Source organism: Opisthocomus hoazin, chromosome Z, assembly GCF_030867145.1.
Source record: "Opisthocomus hoazin isolate bOpiHoa1 chromosome Z, bOpiHoa1.hap1, whole genome shotgun sequence".
Taxonomy (NCBI): Eukaryota; Metazoa; Chordata; class Aves; order Opisthocomiformes; family Opisthocomidae; genus Opisthocomus; species Opisthocomus hoazin.
Window position 1 is genome coordinate 49,956,739 of NC_134454.1, and position 20,751 is coordinate 49,977,489.

At 41.5% G+C, this 20,751-nt stretch overlaps 1 protein-coding gene across 4 annotated transcripts in view; it reads left to right on the forward strand.

Moving 5' to 3' along the window:
• Positions 1-20,751, forward strand: part of FRMD3 (FERM domain containing 3) — a 153,256-nt gene that overhangs the window by 119,273 nt on the left and 13,232 nt on the right. For all 4 annotated transcript variants that reach the window (XM_075411166.1, XM_075411169.1, XM_075411167.1 and 1 more), the window contains 6 exons: positions 872-960; positions 2,919-2,982; positions 3,973-4,061; positions 7,394-7,468; positions 8,046-8,114; positions 12,445-12,566. In XM_075411166.1, coding sequence (XP_075267281.1) covers positions 872-960; positions 2,919-2,982; positions 3,973-4,061; positions 7,394-7,468; positions 8,046-8,114; positions 12,445-12,566 — 508 coding nt within the window. The remainder of the gene's footprint in view (positions 1-871; positions 961-2,918; positions 2,983-3,972; positions 4,062-7,393; positions 7,469-8,045; positions 8,115-12,444; positions 12,567-20,751) is intronic.

Below are 20,751 nucleotides of genomic sequence, written 5' to 3' on the forward strand. Positions count from 1 at the left end.
GCTGTTATGGTGGTGAGTGCTCTTAAACATCCAGCTCTAACCTAAAGCTGCGTCGAATTTCGCATATACTTTGCTAGGAAGTTCCGTCTGAACATGAGGAAGAACTTCTTCCCTCTGAGGGTGACGGAGCACTGGAACAGGCTGCCCAGGGAGGTTGTGGAGTCTCCTTCTCTGGAGATATTCAAGACCCGCCTGGACAAGGTCCTGTGCAGCCTGCTGTAGGTGACCCTGCTTCGGCAGGGGGACGGAGGTCCCTTCCAACCCCTAACATTCTGTACTTCTGTGATTCTGGAACTTGGGGTGGACAAGAAATCCAGTTAACTCGAAACTCACTTGAATCATTGCTCAAAAACTATAAGTCAGAACTTTTATTGTGGAATTAAAAATTTTTAAAATGGTCTTTCCTATTTGAAAGGCAAGTATCACCATATATTCTGGTTTTTAGTCAAGAGTGCTTGCTTGTTGTCTGTCAGCAGTACTTCCAACACAACATCTCTCAGAGGAACAATGTACTGTGAAATCTGAAAAAATATCAGTGTTGAAGCAGGTTATGAATCCCTCGTTTGTAGTTAGCATGTTAAGAATGGGTCATACAGAGAAGTACATTTTCAACAAAATTGGTAAGTACACCTGAAGATTCTCCATTGTCATCAGCTACAGGTAGACAGTAACAAAGCATAAGATCCTGCTACTCAGGTAAATGCCTGGAAGTAATGAGGGCTGTATTGCCAAGAGCAGTCTTTGTTCGTTAGAAGTGTAAAATTTGAAGGCAAAATCTGTTTTGAAAAGGAGAACAAAATAGAGGTAATATATCAGTAAGAAATATGTAATTGAATGAGGGGAGAATTATATTTCTTTTTTCTTTTTCAAGGACTCAATGGGGACGACTACATTTTTAGGATTTACAGCTGCTGGATTTGTAGTTTTCCAGGGGAATAAAAGAATTCATTTATTAAAATGGTAAGCACATGAAGGAAGAGTAGAATAATACGCAAGAGTCTTTTCTCCTGCGTCTTCCCTTCTTCCTACTGTCTTCACCTCACTTTTTGTCTTTAAGGTGAACCACGTGAGTATTCCTTCTCTTGCCCCATCATGTTTCTGTTTTAAAGGATCTTAGATGAGAAGTACAGTAATAATAATAATAATAATAATAATAATAATTTGGTCTTGTTCTTCCTCAAGTGAAAATTACTCCACAGGGTGCATTAGTCAACATAATGCACAAATGCTAGAATTGCGTAAGTTGATTTTTCAACTATGCTGTAAATCGCCAGTGAGACTTACTGGCAGAGATGTCTGGAAGGGTTTACAAGAGTCCACCTGTATCTTTATTTGACTCTTGAAAATGATGGTATTTCCTCATGTAATTAACCTCAATTCGAAAACTATAAGAGAACTGATTTGGTTAGCAGAGGAGGAGGTAAGAAAGCCTTTGAATTTTGTTTTTTGGCGTCTTCTTTTAAGAAGTGGACACTTATGCAATTGTCCCTGGTTTGTTTGGTTTTGATTTTTTTTCTGCTCCTGTAAAACATTTGACTTAATTGGGCAGCCTCAGCCTCAGCCACGTTGGAGGGAGAGGTAGAACCAGCTCCCGCAGGTGGTGTAACAGCAGCTGGCCGTGCCCTCAGCAATGCTGAATTTGTGCCGTAATTTACCTAGTGTTAATTTCAGGTAACCCTAGTCACAGTGCTTCAGTGGTTTGTGCCTCTGGCAGAAGAACAGTGTAACTGTATTGTCAGTCTCCAGTGCAGGGAGGAGAGAACAGCACTTGCCAAGCATGTATCCACTATACTCTGGGAAATGAGTTTCACTATGCTTAGTTTTTAATGATTTTTTTAAGGATGTGTCCTTTTAGAGATCTTGGTGTATTCATTTAGTCCATTGGCAAGCAAACCAGAGACAAAATGACATAGTGATAGAGGAATAGCCATTTATCTGTCTCAGTGTTATGCTGGCTGTTAAATCTCTGATGAGATTTATCTGAACACCATATACTGCTCCTTTTGTTTCTGAGGCCTAGGAGTGCTAGTAGCTTCAACTGATACTAGCTGACACTTGCACTACACAGTGAAAATCCAAATTAGTATCTGAGATTTTCTTTCCAATGGAAAAGCTTTCTCAACAGGAATGCTTTTCTTGTTATTGTTGTTTAGTGTTAAAGCAAAACTCTTGTTAAAAAGTTTCAGGGATACCATTTTCTTTGCCTCCAGAATCGTTCCCATTTCAACCATCTGACATCCAGTTTCTTTGGAGAAGTTTGTGACAAACTACAGTGTCTCCATTTTAACTGTCGTAACAACAAAATTTCCATTACAACTTAAGCAGAGGCATCGTATTGCCTTTATATGGTGCACTGCTGTTTCATATGTATGCTACGCTGGGTAAGTTAAGTGTTGACATAGGTTTGCAACTCACAAGCCCCCAGTAAGAAGTGCTGTGAAACATTTTCTTTTTCTTCCTGTTGTGTTCTGTCTTTAAGTAGGCGGTTACTAAGATGTGTTATGTGAAACCACAAACAAGTAAGGATAAAGATAAGAGTATTATCTTTCCCTGAACTTAATAAAATTAGATGTTCCAAGATTTTAAGATATCAGAGGAATTACAAACTGGGTAATAAATAGAATGTGGATGTAAGCTTCTGCCTAGTTTCAATTTCCTTTTGATTTTCCAGCAGCCAGATAATTCTTTGAAGGTGCATAGGGATGTAAAAGAAATACTCTGGGCTTATGTTGTCTGCTCCAAAGAAAATTACAATATTAAATGCTTTTATGCTACAGGTTGTAAGACTTGTGTTGAGGCTCTTTGTCATTTGACAGCCTATTGGACTTCGGGAATCAGGGAAACTTGCATGCAAGTTACTTTTCTTACCTGTAGGTCTATCTATTTTTCCTACACTTAAATTATTTTTCTCTTTCTAGGTGTGATGTCTATAAATTGAAATTTGAAGGGAAGACTTTTTATGTGTTTGGAGCTCAGAAAGAGGTCAGGTGTTTATTATTTTTACCGAACTTAAGTGTGGAGTTTAGAATCAACTAAAACAACATTTTTTAACTAAACAAACTTCTAAACAATCAATACTTAATATTGTAACAAAAATATAGAGTATGAGTGAATGTGAATATTGCTGTTGTCGAAAGAGTGTCTAATTTGCAAAGGGTTGAGGCATTTTTCAGTTAACATTCATGTAGTGCTGTGTTGGTTGCTGATGGATTTTAAAGTGCTAAAGCTATAGCGACACACTGTAAAGCATGAGCAATGTCTGTATATGATTGAAAATTCAGATGAGCATCAATACCTGGAGCAATGTGAGGTATTTTTTGCCTAATTAGAATCATCTCCTTATATCTTGGTCAGCTGAATAGGCTGGAGCCTGTCCTAGATGGTTAGGAGTCCTATCGTTGGGCTTTTGCCTTTGAAATTGTCGAGATTTTTGCCTACAGCATGCTATAATCAGTTCTTCCCCTTGGGCAGAGTGATACAGGCCAAGAATATGGCTTTGGATACAATCTAGGTGAGCAATAGAAAATGGAGGAAGGAAATAATACCGGAGGTACCAGGGGCCGTTTGTGTGGTTGCAAGAATTTAACAGTAAGAAGTAGGGAACAGGAACAAGTGGATGGTAGGTAGTGCAGCAACTGTGCAATGTGGAATACTGAACATAGAGACTTTCCTCCTTTGAGTTTTGGCCTGAATATAGTTGGTACAGATTTATTCTACAAGCCACTTGCACTTATGCTGTTCTCTGCCCCCTTGAAGCATCTCCTTTTATTTCTGAAACAATTGCCTGGGAAGTTTAAGTATCGGGTATGTACGGGTTGTACTTCTGTGGGTGAACGACAGATTGAGGCTGTGCAGGAGAACTTGGTCTTCCGTATATCTGGTTCATGGTGATGCCATCAGGTACAGCTGCTTTAATCTTTGAGAACTCAAAATTTTCATTACTTTTATTTGCCTTCTTTTCCTTGCACTTAGAAAAAGGCTGTGCTGTCATTCCATACCTCCACACCAGCAGCCTGCAAGCATCTTTGGAAATGTGGGGTGGAGAACCAGGCTTTTTACAAGTACGTAAAATGAAATAATCATCTATACTAAAAGTAAAAAAAAAAGTGCACAGGAGTAGAAGATTGTTCAATGTGAAATGTTCTATTTCATTAACAGAATTCAAAATGCAAACAGAAAATATACAAGTTAATCGGGAATATTATTTCATTTCAAGTCAGTATTATAAATTATTTGAAATCTGAATGAGGCAGGTGGGTTTTGGCAGTGAATAATCACACTTCTTCCAGCACACTGTTTTTGCTGCTCTGTAGTGTGACGTTGGATGAACGCAGTACTACACTTGTGTCTGGGAACACAGTTGTTAATCTTAGCCATGCTGCTGAATACCTTGAGAATGGAGGAAACAATCTGTTATGCTTCATTCTCTGGGCTCTTCTGCAGATAGGCAATATTCTCCCACTTGAAATCCATGGTTTAGCAAGAGTTGATTAAAAAAAAAATCTCTGCAATGATTTAAAAAAAAAAAAAAGAAAATGTTCTTAGATACATTTTGACAGATGCCAGCCATCTCATTTAAAAAAAAAAAAACAACAAACCTGCAAATTGACAGGTAGAAATGAGTATTTTCATCCCTATTCACTAAAAAAGAACCTGAAAAGAATTCCTCATTAAAAAGCTCTTATGTGTTCTTTCTGCCCTCAATTGACTTTGTTGGATCTGTTTATTGGTGCTTCCCTTTAGGCAAGTAGCTTTTATTCTTGCTACTTAGTCTCTCCTTAGAGCATCTTGCATATTTTTTTAAAATTATTGTTTCTATGTTGGAGCATAGCAACGCCAGGGGGCTGCTATAAGGGTAAATAATATCTAAGTAGGAAGAACGTGTCTTCTAACATGGATGTTAATGATCGGCTTTATTTTGGAGAAGATTCCTTCTTTTGTTTCAACACTGATACAATAATGCAGCAATATAATCTATTCAATTGATATATTCAATGAAGAAACAGGAAATATGAGCTGGAAAAATACAGCTGTTAATTCTCTATATTAACATCTACTGTGTTTGAGACTGAATAAAAATATCAGGAAGTGTTTTCCATTGGAAGTGCATGTAAGTAGGAAAACAGTGCATAGTGTTTGAGTGGTTTTATTTTATGTTAATAGAAATAAATACGGGGAAAGGAAACAATTTCCACCTGAAGGAGAGAAGTTAGTAGTTGAAGTAAAGATGTCTGAGGGACACTCATAGGAATATCATCTCTCTGCTCTTATTACTAAATGGTTGTAGTATTAACTGTTCGGGTTTTAGTCACGAATACATGGTTGTGGTGGGTTTGGCCTTGACTAGGTGCCAGACACCCACCCAGTTGCTCTCTCACTCGTTCTTCTCAACAGGTCAAGGGGAGAAAATAAGACGAAAAAGCTCATGGGTTGGGATAAAGACAGGAAGATTGCTTAACAATTACTGTCTTGAGCAAAACAGACTTGACTTGGGGAAGGTTAATTTAATTTGTTTCTCACCTTCTTACTCTATTTTTGAATGGCAATAAACACAAAAGTAAAACCACCCCTCTCCTGTTTCTTCCCAGGCTCAACTTCACTCCTTCATTCCTGAGTCCTGTATGTCCTTCTTGTCCCCAGGAGCACAGGGAGATGGGAAATGGGGGTTGCAGTCCATTCACAGCAATTTCTCTCTGCTGCTCCTTCCTCCTCATGCTCTTCCCCTGCCCCAGTGTCCTTCATGAACAGCTCCTGCATGGGTCCTTCCCATGGCCTGCATTCCTTCAGGATAAATCTGCTGCAGCATGGGTTCCTCTCCACAGCCACGACAGCTCCAGGACCCCACTCCTGTGTGGGCTCTCCAGGGGCTGCAGCTTCCCTCAGGGCACCTGTTCACCTGCTATAATGCAGGGTGGGTCTCCATGGCTCCAGGGTCTCCATGGGCTGCTGTGTGGATATCCGCTCTGGTGTGGTCTTTGGTGAGCTGCAGGGGCACAGGCTGCTTCTCCATGGGCTGCAGTGTAGATTCTGCTCCAGCACCGGGAGCACCTCTGCCCCCTCTTTCTTCTCTGACCTTGGTGTCTGCAGGGCTGCTGCTCTCATGTTTTTTTCTATTTTCCAAACGTCTTCAGGACACCACTGTGGGGTTATTTCTTTAGCATGATTTCTTCAAAGTATGCTTGCCTGTTTCAATTCTGGTGTGCCTTAAAAGAGGACTGCTTTAGTAAAGTGAAGGTTGGTAGTGATATTCAATGGAGAGCAACTTGGCTGATAGATTGGAAAATAGTGATAGTTAATGTACAGAGTGAAGAAGAATAACAACAATCCTCTAAACATGAAACTGAAGCCAAAGCAATATGTAAATAAAGGCTTAGCGTAGTAGTTTTGAAACGGCAAATACATTTCATACATTTCAGAGAAACTGAGCTGTACAGTGTGCACTGTTGGTTACTTAACAGCATTAGATAAATCCTGTCTGTTTATGTTCTGTATGATAGCAACAAGATATGCTAATTAGGTTAGAACAGACGTATCTAGGTTGTGTAGGTAAGTAATGATAATGACACTTTGCCTTTGTTAGATTTGGTCTTCTCTGCTTAGAAGAGCTTGAGACTTGGAATTTAAGATAAAGCTGTAATCTCTTGGCATGTCTTGAAAAACAGAACTTTAGTCCTGTCTCGATCCAGGCTCAGGGTTGGCTGTTGTGGTCATTTTCAAGTAGATATAAATCGTAGAAGATTGTCCACTAGTGTCTTGGAATGAGAGAGTCGGTATGAAATCAGTTAACCATTTTGAAGGCAGAGAACTTCAAGGAGATGGCGTGTCTGTGGTACTCTTCCATGATCTTTGTGGTGAAAGCCTGCGATAAAAGGTTGCTGTGTACTTCATGATTAGGGATAAGCAGTAGGATATGATGCAGGCTGCTAAGGAGTTGACTGTGTAGAGACATCGTAAGTGCAACTACTTTTGGAGAACAAGTGTTACCGCTTCTCTATTATTTCTTTGAAAGTGGAAATAGCCATATCTTCCCACAAACAAGGTGGTGTTAGGGCAAATATGTCCTAGGGGCTTTTGGCATACCATGGTCTTTACTTCATCTTGTGAATTAAAGTCCCTAGAGATGCAGCATGTGTCAGCATTTAATGTTCTTGCTTTCCTATCTGGGTAATCACTCATTTTATGTTCAGTGGTTCTGTGCTGTCTGAATTGTTTCATGTATCCTTTATATTCTAATTTGTATAAAGGAAGGCCTTAAAAAAAGTTGGAAAGACCAATTATTGAATATTACTTTGTGGTATAAAAATAACAAAGCTTGTCGCTGGTCTTGTTTATTTTTGCTTATCAGGTTCCCTCTGTGCTGAAAACATGACAGCCTCTGTTCTTTTCCTTCAAGGTATGCAAAATCCAGTCAGATCAAGACCATGTCAAGCAGCAAGATATTTTTTAAAGGAAGTAGATTTCGATATAGGTGAGTGTTTGCTGTTTGTTTTTCATGGTAAACCATTTCAGAAAGTAAGAGAAAACGTCAGTAATTACTCAGGGCAAATTGAGGGCTTTTCCTTCTTGAGGACCTGTTCACAGCTAATCCAGGTCAGGACACGGAAGGTCTTCTGTTGTCTCTGTAGTGTCACTTATAAAATAAACTGGAGGCTTCATGCAGACTTCTGTCAAAGAGCATTTTCACCAGAACAGGGCTCCACTTTTGGTGCAGTTTCTGTGAAGACAAGGATGCCTGGCCAATGTAGAGATTGTATGCCCCCTGAAACTGGGCAGCTCTGGAGCAGTGGTGCATTAGTGGGACAGTCCAGTCCCACTCCTAGTGTTCTACTACAAAAGGTTGCTCTTTCTTCAGTAGTTTTGCAGACAAGAGGTCAGCAGAATTTTTAATCTGGGACATTACATATCCACTACACAGGATGCTTTTTTTTTGCCTTTTCCTTTTATTCCTTCTGATGTAACTTAATTGTTTGTATATGTATAGTGCTTGGCATGTAAAGAGCTTATGTTAGTATTTGCTTGAATATTTACTTCATGTTTTAATGCAGTGGAAAAGTAGCCAAAGAGGTTGTGGAGGCAAGTTCTAAAATCCAGAGGGAACCTCCTGAAGTTCACAGGTATGTCTTGACATTCAATATTAGAGTTTAAGGACTAAGGAATATTATAGTTCTCTACAGAGAAATTAATTTTCCTTTACTGTGAGCTGTAGTGGCTGTCATTCTGAGCTTCCACAATGAGGCATGCAAACCTTGGGAAATATGTGCAGCCAGTGTTACAAATTTCTGAAAATAGCGTATTGTCTACTACACAAGGGAACTAAATCTGTGCTGCTTTGAAGCTGGGTTTAAACAGTCAGTGAGATAAGTAGCTTATATTATTTTCTGTGTTATGACGTAGTCTGTTAATATATGATACTGACAGAAAAGTACATTCTCATTTCATTCCTATTTCTTGCCTGATTTTGAAAGATTCTGTTTTGTGTATGGGTATGTTTAAGTGTACACTTGATAGTTTTTCTATAATGCAGTCAGGTTAAAAATCAATGAGTTCGGTCAGTAAAGAGAAAACAGATCAGAGAAGCTTTTTTTTTTTTGAGAAAAAAGATTTGGCTTGTTAGAAATAAACATGTGGACTTTGCAAGCAAACTAATACTTTCTGGTCCTTATCACTTGTAGTAGTCTCAGTGAAAATTGATAAGAATGTAATTAAAGTCCTTTGGAAGAGAAGAAAGAGGCCATCGGGAAAAAACTATTCAAAAACTTTTTCAAAAGGTTACTTAACTTTCTGGACATTCAACAGCCATATCGCTACTTTTACTGTGATTTTTTTTTTTCAGGGGCAGGGTCTATTTGGTTTGTTTTTCATTAAATATGGCCATTTCATCTATATTTGAGATAAAAGTGGTAGAAATATATTTACAGCAAATATTTATAAATATGTTGTCCAGCCCTTCTGTGTAATTAATAATGAGGCTGTGCAGGGATGCTTTTGAACGTGCTTTTGCAGATTATATTTAAAAATTGGATAAGTGATGGTCTGGAATGTGTTAGCTGAGAATACAGAAGGCAGAATAAAGGTCCATCATTGAGGCAGAGTAGATTACTTGGGCACACATATGCAATTAAATGAAAATTGTTGCTTACATAAGGAAATCGCTTGTTGCGATTTCTTTCTTCTATAGGATAAGAAAAGATTTTCACGTGAAATTATTTTTTATCTTGTATTGTGCTTTGCTTTCAGTATTTAACGTATTATAAATATACTGTTTAAAACTCTTGGTGTGCATGAAGAAACAGATCAAAGGGCAAATAAATTTACAGACAATGTCAAGTGGATTTAATACCCATAAATAGTAATGTATGTTTTCATGAATAACCTTCTTTAAATGCTTGTATTTACAATACTGTGGTAGCTCCAAGTTCAGTTTCTTAGAAAGACTAAGAAAAATTCTAATGATTTCAAGTGTTTTTATAATGCAGATTTTGAAATCATAGAATCATAGAAAGTTTTGAGTTGGAAGGGACCCCTAGAGTTCATCTAATCCAACCCCCCTGCAGTAAGCAGGGACACCGCTAACTAGATGAGGTTGCTCAGAGCCCTGTCCAACCTGGTCTTGAATGTTTCCAGGGATGGGGCCTCCACTACCTCTCTGGGCAACCTGTTCCAGTGTTTCACCACCCTTATTGTAAAGAATTTCTTCCTTATATCCAGCCTAAACCTACCCTGTTTTAGTTTAAAACCATTACCCCTCGTCCTGTCACTGCTGTCTCTGCTAAAAAGATTGTCCCCATCTTTCCTATAGGCTCCCTTTAAGTACTGAAAGGCTGCAATCAGGTGTCCCCGCAGCCTTCTCTTCTCCAGGCTGAACAAGCCCAACTCTCTCAGCCTGTCCTCATAGGAGAGCTGCTCCAGCCCTCGGATCATTTTTGTAGCCCTCCTTTGGACCCGCTCCAACAGTTCCATGTCCTTCTTGTGCTGAGGCCTCCAGAGCTGAACGCAGTACTCCAGGTGAGGTCTCACCAGAGCAGAGTAGAGGGGCAGAATCACCTCTCTCGACCTGCTGGCCACGCTTCTCTTGATGCAGCCCAGGACACAGTTGGCCCTCTGGGCTGCCAGCGCACATTGCTGGCTCATGTCCAGCCTTTTGTCTATCAGTACCCCCAAGTCCCTCTCAGCAGAGCTGCTCTCGATCCTTTCATCCCCCAGCCTGTATTGATAGCGGGGATTACCCCGACCCAGGTGTAGGACCTTGCACTTGGCCGTGTTGAACCTCATGAGGTTCACACAGGCCCACCTCTCCAGCTTGTCCAGGTCCCTCTGGACGGCATCCCGTCCTTCTGGTGTCTCAACCGTACCACTCAGCTTGGTGTCATCTGCAGACTTGCTGAGGGTACACTCGATGTCGCTGTCCATGTCATTGATAAATATATTGAACAGCACCGGTCCCAGTACGGACCCCTGAAGGACTCCACTCGTCACTGGTCTCCATATGGACATTGAGCCGTTGACCACTACCCTTTGGCTGCGACCATCCAACCAATTCCTTATCCACCGAACGGTCCACCCATCAAATCCATGGCTCTCCAATTTCGAGAGAAGGATGTTGTGGGGGACCGTGTCAAAGGCTTTACAAAAATCCAGATAGATGACATCCATAAATGGGAGACAGAGGTAGATAGCTTGTCCTTCTAATAGCATAAGTAGGCAAAAAGCATAGAAAATTTTTATCTCCAGAAAAGGGAAGCTTTAGAAACAAGTTACTCGGTGAAAGAAGGTTTGGGGACAGGAAATGAAAATTTTTCATATGCAAAACATTTAGAGGAAATGATATTCTTGAAGGTAAATACATATATATTTATATAGATACAAATTTTTCTCTCCCCAGACCCTCTCCCTCAAAGTCAGTTCAGTGGTACCATGGCTGCACTGAGGGATAAACATGCATTTGTGAGGAGGTTGCTGTTCAGTATCTTTGTGTTTAGATATTTCACTTAAAGCACTACAGACTGAGAATCTGTTGGAGTGTGTAGTCATGCAGCATTAATGCAGTGTGAAGTTCTTCTGACAAATGCACAGTGAATGATTGAATATTTTGCTTACAGGGCATGCCTGAAGGAGGGATCTTTGTAAATAAGTGCGGAGTAGGAACCTTATGGGTGCTCCCAGGCACAACTCCTATTTTGGGATTTGCTTGATAGCTTTTTACAGCAAACACAAAGATCCAGGGGATGCATAACAAGCCTGTGGAGGTACAGTTGGGTTGGAGTGATTGTAATTACAGTACTCTGAGTGAAAAACTTCTTTGGATAGTGAAAATTTAAACTAAATAGTTGTTAGAGCCTGCTCACAGAATGCAAATGAGGACAGGAGTAGCTTTGGACGTATGTTAATGAGGAAGGAATCATCAAGCTTGTTTATCCCCACGGAATATGTAAGGACATGTAGTGTGAATTAGGGTAGGACATCCATGTCCCGAGTTTACTTAAACCCTCAGCAACACATCATCCCTTCTTTTCACTTGCAATAGGTGTTTTTTTCAGTTTGTTTGTCTGTGTGGAATTGTAAGTTGAGTTTTTGTGCAAAATTGAAGTGCATTTTATGAAGCTTCAGTACTGTATCTGTGTACCATTTGAAATCAAGTAGAATCCTCTTCCCTTTCATCTTTGCTTTTGTCAAAAGTAAATATTTTATAGTGTAATGGTTCAGATTTATTGCAGGATTCTTGCTTCAGGCCTGTATCATAAAAGTGCTAGATAACTTATTCTAAAGAGCCATTTTATTTTCTCAGTAATATGATTTTAGGCTAATGAGCCTCATGACTGAAGCAAATCAACAGCATTCCTCAGACTTTCCTGAGCAAGTTCAACACCTGCTACCCGGAAAGCCTGTTAGATCAAAGTAAGACAAGAAAGAAAACTAGCCTGAGCAGCTGGAGGCATGACGTAGAGGCAGTGTCTGGGGTGCGTGAGAATGAGAGCACTGTATATCTGTTGACTGAAGGGATACAGTTGTTCCTGTTTAGTCGTTAGTCTGCAGTGCTCAAACTGTAACAAATCCTTTACTCAGTCCTGGAGGCAGTGGAACAGCATCAGGAAAATGGTTTCTATCCTCTCTGCTTTCCCCTCCCTTGAAGCCAAATACTCATGTTTGCTGTGCAGCCTGGAGAGGAGCAACACACTGAAATCCTGCATGAGATGAGTAGGAGTCAGGCTGCATAAAGGGAAGTAAACCAGCACAAAACCTTCTTTTACACTTCAAATGTTGAAAGGTTTGTATCTGCCGAGGGTACAACATAACACAGCTGAAAGCCGCATTCGGTGTGCAGACCTTGTTGTGGTAGCTCAAGGATTACTCGAGGATTATGCAAAACAATTCTGAGATGAGAGGTATTGGACTGCAGTTTTTTCTTCGTGAATAAACTGACCCTGTTTTCCCCATTGTTTTTAGAACCAGCATTACCCAAAGTCGCAGCTCTCCCTCCTTGAACAAGCAACTCATAATCAACATGGAACCACTACAGCCCCTCCTTCCTTCTCCCTGTGAGGAGGAAGAGGTTCCTTTAGATGAAGGTGAGTCGCTTACCCGATTCCTGCCAAACACTGCCAATATTTATTATAAAATACATGGAAAAAGGTGTGTTACTGACTCAGGGAGATGGAAAAAATCTAATAATTTCCATTAGAAGTACAAGTACACCATTAAGCCTCTGCATGCCATACTGAGAAATGATCACTATCTCAAGGAACTGTGCACGAGGCTCATACGAGATACATTGTGAGGAAAGTTATTGCTGTTAAGCTTTCTGTTTCAAAAATATTTTTTTAGATTATCAGGTGAAAGGAACTTGACAGGAAATAGACAATTCAACATAGCACCATTTTACTAAATAGTAACTGCAGTTACTCAGGAGTGAAACTGGCAGTTTACTGCCAGCTAATGTTGTTTCTCTTGCTTCCTTTTGCTTTTATATTTCTTTCTTTCTGTTCTAATGTCAGGAAAAAATCTCTGCTAATTTAATTCCGTTGACAAAAAGGGACATTATTTGAAGGTCAGCTAGGAAGGATTCTCAGCTAATTTAATCTCATGTACAAAGAGGGGTATTATTGGAAGATCAGTTTGAATGCATTTTGTAGAACAAGGTTTTCCATGTATTTGTTTATTCCTTGATGTTTTAAAAATCACATTGAACACCTATCTTTTTGAGATGCAGTCATTAGAAAGAATGGTGTAAACATCTTAGCCAGCTTAATTGAGGATAACTGCATTCTTCCTAGTAAAGAAGGAAGCCAACCAAACAAAATCTGACAGTGGTTCTTACTTGAGATGTAGTGAGCTAATTGTTTCAGAAGTTGGGAAATGGGACTGCTGCTGTTGCTTTGTTGTGATCAATGGGAAACAGAAAACAGCTGAGCAAGTATATTCATATTCATGGGAGTATGTCCTGATTTCATTTTGTACCAGTCATATGAACATGTTTTGTTCATTCTTTGGCGTTCCATCACTAAATGTAGTAAGAATAGGGTGAATTAGATTGTCTGACTTAGCTTATTATAATTAGTAGTAATGGCTGCATGAAATTTTAACAATTACTTGTTTAACTCTGCTGTGAAATACTTGTATCTGTGAATTCACTTTCTGATAGCCAAGTACCACAACTGTGTTCCTGCTAGGTAGTTGTCACCACTGCAGAGTGACAACAGCTTGCTGCTTGCAAGTCTGCTGTGCCACACTTACAACTCAAAGCAATGCAGTCCATTTTTGGAAACTGCTGACTTACCGTTGCTATATGCTCATCAGAGAGTGCTGGTTTCCAATGTATGTGTTACATAAATTGGAGAGTCGTTTCCTTTTAGTCAGAGAGATTGCTGTTACTGCTACGATATAATAGAAATATTTGCTGGTGGGTTTCCCGTAGGAGATGTTATGCATAGTTCAATATCACCAGCTACCAAGTTAAGAGTATTTAGCTCTTTTACAGTATTTTCCTGCATTGAACTTGGCTATATTATCAAATCGCAGCCTGAACTGCTCTCACAGCTCGCTCTGACACTGGCTGTCTTCCTCACATGCACTCAGTCCACTTCTGTGGATTCCCATCTTCTCTCTTGCACCAGCACTAATCACCCCAGAGTGAACTGAGATAAGGAGTTAAACCCTTCCCCCCCCCTTAAAAAAACCCAACTGACCAACAAACCCCTAACTGTACCATGCCCCACTAGTGGCTGGCTCAGCCTTTAGGTGGCTCATCAGAGAAGGGTTGGCCAAGGTCCTGTGTGAGGGCAAGGGCAAGGGCAGGAGCAGGAGGTGGGGAGAGGGCAGGCAGCTAGCCCTGGGACTGACTCAGCTGTGCTGGGAAACTGCTTCCAGTGTGCTACACATGTGAAACAGTCTTGGCATCTCTCTAAAAGTCTGGCCTGAGGCGGGGTTGGATGCCATGGGGTGCTTTCCAAAGGGCCTGCAGGCACTGTTGAGAGGGCAGTGCAGCCTTGCCAGGGTCAGATCTCCCTGTGCTGTATGGGTTGGCTAATGCAGCTTCCAGGACCCACGCTCATATTTCTGCAAGTTGTTGCCATATGCATGCAAATGTTCCACCTGCTGATGGCCTACCTTGCGCAGACTCGGGAGAGGGTACAGCTTTGTCTTTAAACTGAGCAAAACTTACTTTTTCTTAATTTTAAATTGGCTTTATATATTATGAGCAAAACACGTGGCCAAAAATGGAGTGGCCTGAGTGTCTTGGAGTGAACACCTCTGCTTCCTGAAACTTCTGGAGAGGTGGACTCTGAGTTGGCTGAGCCTGGGTGGTGTCAACCCGAACTAACAGAAGATGCCAGGTGAGAGGGAAGACTTTGTGCCAATTAACTTGATAGTTGCTAGGGAACAAAGCCATCAGAGGTGGCGACAGCAGAGTCTGCAGGGGATTTTTAGCAGCTTCAGGGTGCCTTGTTGTCCTTAGGATAATCCTTTCAGATGCAAAATAAACGTGATGCAACCAAATATTGAAAAACAACTAAAGCCCAGACATTCTCCCATGTGGAATTCCATCTTACAAATGTGCTCTGGCTATCATGCTGAAGTGAAGCTGTCCTCCATAAAAGCCCAAATTGTCCAGTGGTTTTGCAGACATGTAGGAAAGAGTATGCTGACTAAACGTGGTCATCAATGACCACTGTTTGTAGGAAGAAAGATACTGGATGCCCATGATATCACAGTAATAGTTACTTTAGCACTTGACACTTATGCAAGAGGATTTGAAAACAAGTAAGGACATTTTATTAGAATGATGGGTAAAAATATCCTGAGTTCGTCTGTTGGTGACTCATTCTTCGAGAGGCGATTCTTCAGTGTGCACTTAGAGGCTGCATACTTGTGTCCAATTACTAATTTAAGATTTGAATTGGAATTCTTACTTAAATGTGCTTTTATTCCTGTTTTAAATTGTAGTTACGTAAGTGACTTACCTAAGAGACTGGCCACCAGCCAATACATATTTTATCAAATTAAAAAATTAATCTCAAGTCCTCATGCCTTTGGTTTTGCAGGTCATCTGTCAGTGCTTTGTTGCTACAGTTCAAGATTCTTTAGGCTTTCACGTTCCTTGTTACAGGCTCTTGTCTTGCACTAATGTCCTTTCTGTCTCAGGACCAGGAAAGAGACATAGTAGTGTAAAGATGCAACCATAAAGTTACTGTCATGTGTAGAAGGTTACCACATGGAATTGGGTTTTACATATGAGAGTGGAGAGATCATTTCTACCTTTTGAACCTAAAAGACAGTCTTCAAAAGGCACCTAGCTACAACACTTTTAAGTGTATCCGGAAGTGTGATTGCAGAATTCGTCTTTGCCACGGATGGCCAAATTAGGTCCTCCTGAATGGTCCTGTTAGGTCTTTTCCATGATCCTTGCTCCATGTGCAGTTGAACATGTTTTATTTCTTTCGGTATTGCTGTAGCAATTGTGTAGCTGCCTTCTTTCAACACTTGATTTAGTGAGACAGTTTATTGCCTGTCCTGGTCCTGATCATTTGGCAGTTATTTTGCAGGCAGTAGATCATTCTTTTTGGATTTACCAGCACCAGATGCCATCAGGGCTTCATGCATTTGACTAGTTCAATTTTAAAAAAAGAAAAAACTGCACCTCTGAGTCACAGGATATTAATGTGATTTTGACAAAGTGATGAAAACCTCTTTTAAGCTACTTGATACTTGTGTGCTCAGGTTTCATACATGAATTATTTTCCTGGTGACACTGACTTTTGCCTTTGGAGCAACCAAAGTCAAAGTGGCATGCTTCAGTCATTCTGTTAATTGATCCACCTTGTACTGTATTTCAGAAAAGAGAGAGGTGATGGCACAGACTCATTCTAAATTCCTCCTGTTTAAAATCCATGTTCCTGAATTTATCTTCCAGAGAGTTACATGATTTTTAGATGTCCTCACTGATCTTTTAAGAATTTTTTTGTCTTGCAGAATTGTATGCCTGTACAGGTGAGTTGTGTACAGAGAGCTCTTATCCTTTAGCAAACTTCTTTTTGTGTGTCACTCAAGTATAAAAAATATTACATTAATGGCAATTAATTGGCATGAAGGATATATTTACTTTGTAATGTAGAGTCTTTGTTACATCTTACAAGCATGTATGGGAATGAGCACACACCAGCTACCAGCCTAGTTATCTGTCTGTGTGTGTGACTTCTCGTCTGTGTAAGCTTTGGTTGTAGAGCAGAGGCACATGGAGTTTTTGTGGGTGCAACTTAGGCAACAACATATGAAAAATTGGCCACTTACGAATAATAGTGTGAATAAATATTAAAAATATGCTAGTAAAATATGAAATAATGTTAGGTGTCTGTTCACATGTTGTGTTTGTACAGCAAGAACACTGTAACAGGTAATCTAGTCCACTTTTTTCCCTGGGCACAGCTCAGTGTTGTTACATTAAATTTTTACTGGGAAAAAATTTATTGTTTTAGTGCAGACTGTTTCGCTGGGTAGAACTAATACACAGCTTATCAACATTCATCTTTTTAAAATCATACCCTCTGTATATGAGACAGTATCTCTTAATACATCAGAGAGTCATGAAACGTCTTGTGTCATTTGGCATCAAACAGCTTTTCCCTGTGAAATCACTCTTGTTGGCTGATTGTACCTGGTGTGTGTGTCTGTAACAAAAATTGTAACGTGTAGGAGTTAATCAGATTTCTTTGTGGCTCTGCTAAATAAAATAACGGTTATATTTTTAGATTCCTGTGTTCTGCTGAGACAGTTAATTTCTTCCGGTGTTCTGTTAAACTTACAGAGGTCAAAGTGAGCATCCTTAGGTCAGGTTGTATGTAATGGAATTTTTTTACTAGTTTTTTGGTAGTTTTTTTAAAGTCGGGATTGTTCTCTTGTTTATAGAATAAAGTCTGGTCATATTAAGTTTCTCTTACTACTGTGCACGTTGTCTTGCAAGTTTCTGGGAGCCTTCCAAAGAGCATTCTGGCCTCAGGAGATCTTAACATCACTGCGTGCACCATCATTTCTATGTTCAACAAACTAACTTGGACTTACAGTCTTCTGGCCATGTAATTGAACCCTGTAAGGCCCTAATTTTTTAGAATCAGAGAATGGTAAGGGTTGGACCCTGCTGGAGAGCAGCTCTGCGGAGAGGCACCTGGGTGTCCTGGTGGACGACAGGTTAACTATGAGCCAGCAGTGTGCCCTGGCTGCCAAGAAGGCCAATGGGATCCTGGGGTGCATCAAGAAGAGTGTGGCCAGCAGGACAAGGGAGGTTCTCCTTCCCCTCTACACTGCCCTGGTGAGGCCTCATCTGGAGTACTGTGTCCAGTTCTGGGCTCCCCAGTTCAAGAAGGATGAAGAGCTACTGGAGAGAGTCCAGCGGAGGGCTACAAGGATGGTGAGGGGACTGGAGCATCTCCACTACGAGGAGAGGTTGAGGGAACTGGGCTTGTTCAGCCTGAAGAAGAGAAGGCTGCGAGGGGACCTTATAAATGCCTACAAATATCTGAAGGGTGGGTGTCAGGAGGATGGGGCCAAGCTCTTTTCAGTGGTGCCCAGCAACAGGACAAGGGGTAATGGGCACAAACTGAGGCACGGGAGGTTCCGTCTGAACATGAGGAGGAACTTCTTCTCTCTGAGGGTGACGGAGCACTGGAACAGGCTGCCCAGGGAGGTTGTGGAGTCTCCTTCTCTGGAGATATTCAAGACCCGCCTGGACAAGGTCCTGTGCAGCCTGCTGTAGGTGACCCTGCTTCGGCGGGTGGGTTGGACTAGATGACCCACAGAGGTCCCTTCCAACCCCTACTATTCTGTGATTCTGTGATTCTGTGGAAGGGACCTTAAAGATCATCTAATTCCAACCCCCCTGCCATGAGCAGGGACACCTTCCACTAGACCAGGCTGCTCAGAGCTCCATCCAACCTGGCCTTGAACACTTCCAGGGAGGGGGTAGCCACAGCTTCTCTGGGCAACCTGTTTCAGTGTTTCACCACCCTCATGGTGAAGAATTTCTTCCTAATATCTAATCTAAATCTGCCCTCTTTTAGTTTACAGCCATTCCCCCTTGCCTTATCACTACACACCGTTGTGAAAAGTCCCTCTCCATCCTTCCTGTAGGCCCCTTCAGGTACTGGAAGGCTGCGATAAGGTCACCCCGGAGTCTTCTCTTCTCCAGGCTGAACAGCCCCAAATCCCTCAGCCTGTCCTCATAGGAGAGGTACTCCAGTCCTCTGATCATCTTCATGGCCCTCCTCTGGACCTGCTCCAACACATCCATGTGCTTCTTTTGTTGGGGGCTCCAGAGCTGGACGTAGTACTCCAGGTGGGGTCTCACGAGAGCGGGGTAAAGGGGCAGAATCACCTCCCTCGACCTGCTGGCCACACTTCTCTTGATGCAGCCCAGGATATGGTTGGCTTTCTGGGCTGCAAGTGCACATTGCTGGCTCATGCTGAGCTTCTCATCCACCAGTACCCCCAAGCCCTTCTCCTCAGTGCTGCTTTCGAGCCACTCTCCACCCAGCCTGTACTTGTGTTTGTGATTGCCCCGACCCATGTGCAGGACCTGCTGCGGCAGGAGGGTTGGACTAGATGACCCACAGAGGTCCCTTCCAACCCCTACTATTCTGTGATTCTGTGACCTTGCACTTGGCCTTGGTGAACTTCATGAAGTTCACAGAGGCCCACCTCTCCAGCCTGTCAAGGTCCCTCTGAATGACATCCCTTCCCTTCGTCATGTCAACCACACCACACAGCTTGGTGTCGTCGGCAAACTTGCTGAGGGTGCACTCAGTCCCTCTGTCCATGTCGCCGACAGATATTAAACAGCACCGACCGCAGTACCGACCCCTGAGGCACACCACTTGTCACTGGTGTCCACCTGGACATCAAGCCATTGACTGCAATTCTTTGAGTGCCTCCATCGAGCCAGCTCCTTATCCAACGAGTGGTCCATCTGTCAAATCCACATCCTTCCAATTTGGAGACAAGGACATCATGCGGGACAGTGTCGAATGCCTTGCACAGGTCCAGGTAGATGATGTGAGTTGCTCACCCTGTGTACCTCAACACTGTAACCCCGTCATAGAAGGCCACCAAGTTGGTCAGGCATGATTTGCCCTTGGTGAAGCCTTCTTGCAAACCTTTCACTTCAAGATAACTAATGCTACCAACAATTAGCTCTGTCAGCTTTTCTTCATAACTTATTTACAAATTCTCAGATTTCCAGGTTTTTACCATGTGATGTGTCTACAAAATAAGATCACTACTTTTCTTACAAACAAACGAGCATTGCCCCCATCCCCATAATAAGGTACCTTTAAAATCTGAGCACAGATGATATAGTTCCTTTTCACAGGTAGATTAAAATTGTTATGCTTGAATAGAGGTTTCCTGTTCAGTATTTCAGTGGCTGGGGAAGGATACTAGTTTTGAAGAGTGTTTTATTAGTTTTAGTTTTCTGGTTTTGGGAGGGGATTATTTTTGCTTTTGTAAACCATACTTCCTGATTTTAAGAGAAGTTACATAACCATCTGCTGTTCTCTGCCTCTTCTGTAACCGCGCATGAATGCTAAGGGTCTCTCTGCCACAGCTTCCACCCACCATTAGCCTTTCAGCTGTGTAATATCTAGAGTAGCCGTTTAGGAAGGAGGAGAGTGACAAGACCTGCAAAACCAATTAGTTACTGAGAGTGGACCCTCTTCTGCACGCAGAGAGTCCTGTGGAGCTCTGCAGGAGAGAAGCAGGCTTCTTGTCTGGAAAATCTTTGCTGAAATACATCTTCCAACCATTACTCAGGATGTGCTGCCAATGTCAGGCCATCCAAAGTCTGCTTTCTCTCAGAAAACGGAGCCTGTTTCTTACTTGCTGAGGGCTAGTAGTAGACACAGAGAGCTGCTGAATCAACTGCAAGATTTCGACAGAAATCTCCGTTAGTTTTGTATACATAGTTTGTGGGCAGTGAGTTGAAACCTTACAGTTGTTTCTCTATTGTGTGAGCATGGTCATGTGAAACATAAATGATAGAGGTTTATTCATCGACATGCATGTCCTCCTGATGGAAACCCTTCACAGCCTTGTCCAGGTGACACCTGTGTCCTCTATTAGGCTTTCCTTTGCATGTTAAATGTGTTGGTGGTTAGACTTTCATAAGAATTGGTGCTTTGCCGTTTTTGTAGCTGTGCATACAGTAAAGATTCAGCCCTTTTTAGTGAGGTTTTAATGATCCTCTTCTGGTTGCTACAACAGTTTTGA